This window comes from Melanostigma gelatinosum, assembly GCF_949748355.1.
Source record: "Melanostigma gelatinosum genome assembly, chromosome: 20".
NCBI lineage: Eukaryota > Metazoa > Chordata > Actinopteri > Perciformes > Zoarcidae > Melanostigma > Melanostigma gelatinosum.
This window is the reverse complement of record NC_136653.1, coordinates 21,660,543-21,665,542: the sequence shown is the minus strand read 5'-3', so window position 1 is coordinate 21,665,542 and position 5,000 is coordinate 21,660,543. Positions and strand designations below refer to the sequence as shown.

The window sequence follows — 5,000 nt, the reverse complement described above, 5'->3', positions numbered from 1 at the left end:
CTGCTTCGTCTTCTTCTTCTGCTTCTTCTTCTTCTTCCATTGGCGGCTCGCAACCAACTTGCATAGGTGCATACCGCCACCTACTGTACCGGAGTGTTTCAGGGTAACTTTTCTTCACTGTTCTGATAAAATAATATAATAACTAAAGAAATAAAGCTAAACAACACCTACTAACAACTAAATCCTACGGTCTAATCCCGTTTCTTTCCATGGAGGGGCTTAGGACCCAGGGGAATGTAGGTGAAGGAAACAGGAAGTGACGCAACGGAAGACACGCCACACAAACAGCTGTTCACCGCTCGCTGGCCGGCCGCTTCTTTTCGGCGTTAATTAATTAATGCTTTAACGCAAAAAAAATACCGTGATACACCGTGAAACCGCCAGAGTCTTACAAAATACCGTGATATGCATTTTTGGTCATACCGCCCAGCCCTACTGTGGTAGTGATGATGTCATCGTGTTCAGGTGTGACGGTGCAGCAGTTCGATCAGGCGAAGGACAGACTGTCCTCCCTGAAGAAGGACCCGGGAAACGAGGTCAAGCTGCAGATCTACGCTCTGTTCAAACAGGTGAGCTCACCGGCTCTTTTATTGTGAAGGGGTCAACAGGAAGAAGAGGGGGGGAGACGCTGGGGTCTGTTCTGCTCTAGTTCTCTCTTCTTCTAGTCTTGGTGGTTGTGTTTCAGAGAGGAGCAGCACTTTTATTTTGAAGAGACAGTGAAGCCGACAGTCATGTTTCCTCCTCCTCCTGCAGGCCACTCAGGGTCCCTGTAACACCCCCAAACCAGGCATGCTGGACTTCATGAACAAGGTGAAATGGGACGCGTGGAAGTCTCTGGGCTCCGTGTCACAGGTAGGACCGCTCCATGTAGCAGGGGGGTCCTTTGGGCCGCACCAATCGGACACAACCACGGGTGTGAACCTCTGTTTGTGTCTCAGGACGAAGCCCGGCAGCAGTACTGCGACCTGATTGGCTCCCTGGTGGCAGCAGAAGGTGGGAGCTCCGCCCACATGGCCGCACGGCCTGCTGGGAGCGGACCGGCGTATGAGACGCTATTGGTCACGACGGAGGATGACATCACCACCATCACACTGAATCGACCGGCCAAGAAAAACGCCATCACTACTGAGGTGTGTGTGTGTGTGTGTGTGTGTGTGTGTGTGTGTGTGTGTGTGTGTGTGTGTGTGTGTGTGTGTGTGTGTGTGTGTGTGTGTGTGTGTGTGTGTGTGTGTGTGTGTGTGTGTGTGTGTGTGTGTGTGTGTGTGTGTGTGTGAGAGAGAGTGTGAGATATTTGTTCTTATGTTCCTCTTTTCTTTCAGATGTACAATGACATCATTGCAGCTCTGGATCAGGCAGCTAAAGACGACTCAGTCATCACAGTTTTTACTGGTACACACACACACACACACACACACACACAGTTAAACATCGTCGTACGCTCCTTGGTTCCCTCTGACTCTAAAGGAACCCTCCCGCTGACGTGTCTGTCTTGATGTGTCTCTGCTGACGTGTCTCTGTCTCTGCTGACGTGTCTCTGTCTTGATGTGTCTCCGCTGATGTGTCTCTGTCTTGACTTGTCTCTGTCTTGATGTGTCTCTGTCTCCGCTGACGTGTCTCTGTCGTGACTTGTCTCTGTTTTGATGTGTCTGTCTTGATGTGTCTCTGCTGACGTGTCTCTGTCTCCGCTGACGTGTCTCTGTCTTGACTTGTCTCTGTCTTGATGTGTCTCCGCTGACGTGTCTCCGCTGACGTGTCTCTGTCTCTGCTGACGTGTCTCTGTCTTGACTTGTCTCTGTCTTGATGTGTCTCCGCTGACGTGTCTCTGCTGACGTGTCTCTGTCTCTGCTGACGTGTCTCTGTCTCTGCTGACGTGTCTCTGTCTTGACGTGTCTCTGTCTTGATGTGTCTCTGTCTTGACGTGTCTCTGCTGACGTGTCTCCGCTGACGTGTCTCTGCTGACGTGTCTCTGTCTCTGCTGACGTGTCTCTGCTGACGTGTCTCTGTCTCTGCTGACGTGTCTCTGTCTTGACGTGTCTCTGCTGACGTGTCTCTGCTGACGTGTCTCTGTCTCTGCTGACGTGTCTCTGTCTTGATGTGTCTCCGCTGATGTGTCTCTGTCTTGACGTGTCTCTGTCTTGATGTGTCTCTGTCTTGATGTGTCTCTGTCTTGACGTGTCTCTGTCTTGATGTGTCTCTGCTGACGTGTCTCTGTCTCTGCTGACGTGTCTCTGTCTCCGCTGACGTGTCTCTGTCGTGACTTGTCTCTGTCTTGATGTGTCTCTGCTGACGTGTCTCTGTCTCTGCTGACGTGTCTCTGTCTTGACGTGTCTCTGTCTTGATGTGTCTCTGTCTCCGCTGACGTGTCTCTGTCGTGACTTGTCTCTGTCTTGACTTGTCTCTGTCTTGACGTGTCTCTGTCTCCGCTGACGTGTCTCCGCTGATGTGTCTCTGCTGACGTGTCTCTGTCGTGACTTGTCTCTGTCTTGATGTGTCTCTGTCTCTGCTGACGTGTCTCTGTCTTGACGTGTCTGTCTTGACGTGTCTCTGTCTTGGCGTGTCTGTCTTGATGTGTCTCTGTCTTGACGTGTCTCCAGGTTCTGGTGATTTCTACTGCAGTGGAAACGATCTGTCCAACTTCACCCAGATCCCTGAGGGGGGGGTGGAGGAGTCGGCCCGACGGGGAGGAGACCTGCTCAGGTGAGAGGCTGCAGACCTTCATCCAGTCTCTGTTACATCAGAACCAGACCAGCTGCTGGGTCCTCAGAACCAGACCAGCTGCTGGGTCATCAGAACCAGACCAGCTGCTGGGTCCTCAGAGCCAGACCAGCTGCTGGGTCCTCAGAACCAGACCAGCTGCTGGGTCATCAGAACCAGACCAGCTGCTGGGTCCTCAGAGCCAGACCAGCTGCTGGGTCCTCAGAACCAGACCAGCTGCTGGGTCCTCAGAACCAGACCAGCTGCTGGGTCCTCAGAGCCAGACCAGCTGCTGGGTCCTCAGAACCAGACCAGCTGCTGGGTCATCAGAACCAGACCAGCTGCTGGGTCATCAGAACCAGACCAGCTGCTGGGTCATCAGAGCCAGACCAGCTGCTGGGTCCTCAGAACCAGACCAGCTGCTGGGTCATCAGAACCAGACCAGCTGCTGGGTCATCAGAGCCAGACCAGCTGCTGGGTCATCAGAACCAGACCAGCTGCTGGGTCATCAGAGCCAGACCAGCTGCTGGGTCATCAGAACCAGACCAGCTGCTGGGTCATCAGAGCCAGACCAGCTGCTGGGTCATCAGAACCAGACCAGCTGCTGGGTCATCAGAACCAGACCAGCTGCTGAGACCAGCTGTAGAAACGTCAGAGTCTCACCTTTCAGACTCTCCTTGAACTCATCATGTGTGACGAGGCTTCTGACAGAAAAATCAACCAAACTAAGCTTTAAATCACGATATTTCATAAAAACATTGTATTCTTCATGTTGTCATTATAATGTCTCCTCTCATAAAGAGTTCACTTTAACCTGAGTGTGTAGAAACATTAAAGTGTGAAACTATGACGTCATGATTGATTCATCTGAGACCAACAGTCATGTGACCACAAGGAGGAGACACAGAGAGGAGAGGCTGAGACATGTCAATAGATTAATGTATATCCTCCTCATCATCATCTTCCTCTTCCTCCACAGGAAGTACGTGAAGGCCTACATTGACTTCCCGAAGCCGCTGGTTGCCGTGGTGAACGGACCGGCTGTAGGAATCTCTGTCACGTTGTTAGGACTGTTTGACCTGGTCTATGCTACGGACAGGGTACACTCGCTGTCTCTGAGAGATTTTTATTTAGCTATAAATGTTCGGTTGAATAACAGAATGTTTGATTTAATCTCTTTATTGAATGTGTTTTAGAAGAACACAGTCATGTGCACATGTTGTCTTAACATGTTGTTGTTGTTGTCGTCTTCATTCTGTCATCAGGCCACCTTCCACACGCCCTTCAGTCAGCTGGGTCAGAGCGCAGAGGGCTGCTCCTCCTACACCTTCCCCAAGATCATGGGCCCCGCCAAGGTGTGTGTGTGTGTGTGTGTGTGTGTGTGTGTGTGTGTGTGTGTGTGTGTGTGTGTGTGTGTGTGTGTGTGTGTGTGTGTGTGTGTGTGTGTGTGTGTGTGTGTGTGTGTGTGTGTGTGTGTGTGTGTGTGTGTGTGTGTATATATATTCACATTCACACACAGTGAATATTTATTGTCTTCAGGTTTTGAACTTTGAGACCTTGTGATTGGTCGGTTGAGCTGCTCTTAGTGAGACCACATCAACCAGCTGCTGTTAAACTCATACCCCCCCCCCCAGGCCAGTGAGATGCTGCTGTTCAATAAGAAGCTGTCAGCGGTTCAGGCCTGTGAACGGGGTCTGGTGACAGAGGTTTTCCCCGACAGCAGCTTCCAGTCTGAGGTCTGGACCAGACTGAAGGTCTACGCCAAGCTGCCCCCCAAGGTACACACACACACACACACACACACACAGGGGTTCAGGTTTCCTCTCTAATGCCCCCCCCCCCCCTCAGTCCCTGTCCCTGTCCAAGCAGCTGGTCCGGTCTGTGGAGAGGGATCGCCTCCACGCTGTGAACGATGCTGAGGTGGAGCTCCTGGTGGAGCGATGGACCTCAGACGAGTGCTTCAACGCCGTCATGGCCTTCTTCCAGGCCAAGCTGTGAGCTGTGAGCTGTGTGTGTGTGTGTGTGTGTGCGCGTGATGGTCTCTGTCGATAGTTGAAGTGCTTAAAGTCTTTGTTTGAGTCTTCAGATTATCTATGAATCAGTGATTATTGTTGATTGTTATTGTTTGTTACTGTTTGTTGATAGAGGACAAACATTAATATTCATTTTTGTGCTTTGATCAAAACTCGACTAATCGTGTTTCTGGTGAAATTAATAAAGATTTCCATTTGTCCCGGAGTCCTTGAACTGCTCTTTATTCACGGCAGCAGGTGGAGGAAACGCGACGTAATGAAGAACAGAAACAC

General features: G+C 51.1%; 1 protein-coding gene across 2 annotated transcripts in view; it reads left to right on the top strand.

Moving 5' to 3' along the window:
• The window catches only part of eci2 (enoyl-CoA delta isomerase 2), a 144,734-nt gene that overhangs the window by 2,301 nt on the left and 137,433 nt on the right, over window positions 1-5,000 (top strand). Inside the window, exons 3-11 of one of the 2 annotated variants that reach the window (XM_079292457.1) lie at window positions 466-569; window positions 754-852; window positions 939-1,130; window positions 1,320-1,389; window positions 2,595-2,697; window positions 3,674-3,794; window positions 3,960-4,049; window positions 4,329-4,472; window positions 4,543-4,704. In XM_079292457.1, the coding sequence (XP_079148583.1) occupies window positions 466-569; window positions 754-852; window positions 939-1,130; window positions 1,320-1,389; window positions 2,595-2,697; window positions 3,674-3,794; window positions 3,960-4,049; window positions 4,329-4,472; window positions 4,543-4,692 (1,073 nt within the window). In that variant the 3' untranslated portion in view covers window positions 4,693-4,704. Of the gene's footprint in view, window positions 1-465; window positions 570-753; window positions 853-938; window positions 1,131-1,319; window positions 1,390-2,594; window positions 2,698-3,673; window positions 3,795-3,959; window positions 4,050-4,328; window positions 4,473-4,542; window positions 4,933-5,000 lie in introns of those variants that run through there. The other variant, XM_079292456.1, reaches the window with a different exon arrangement.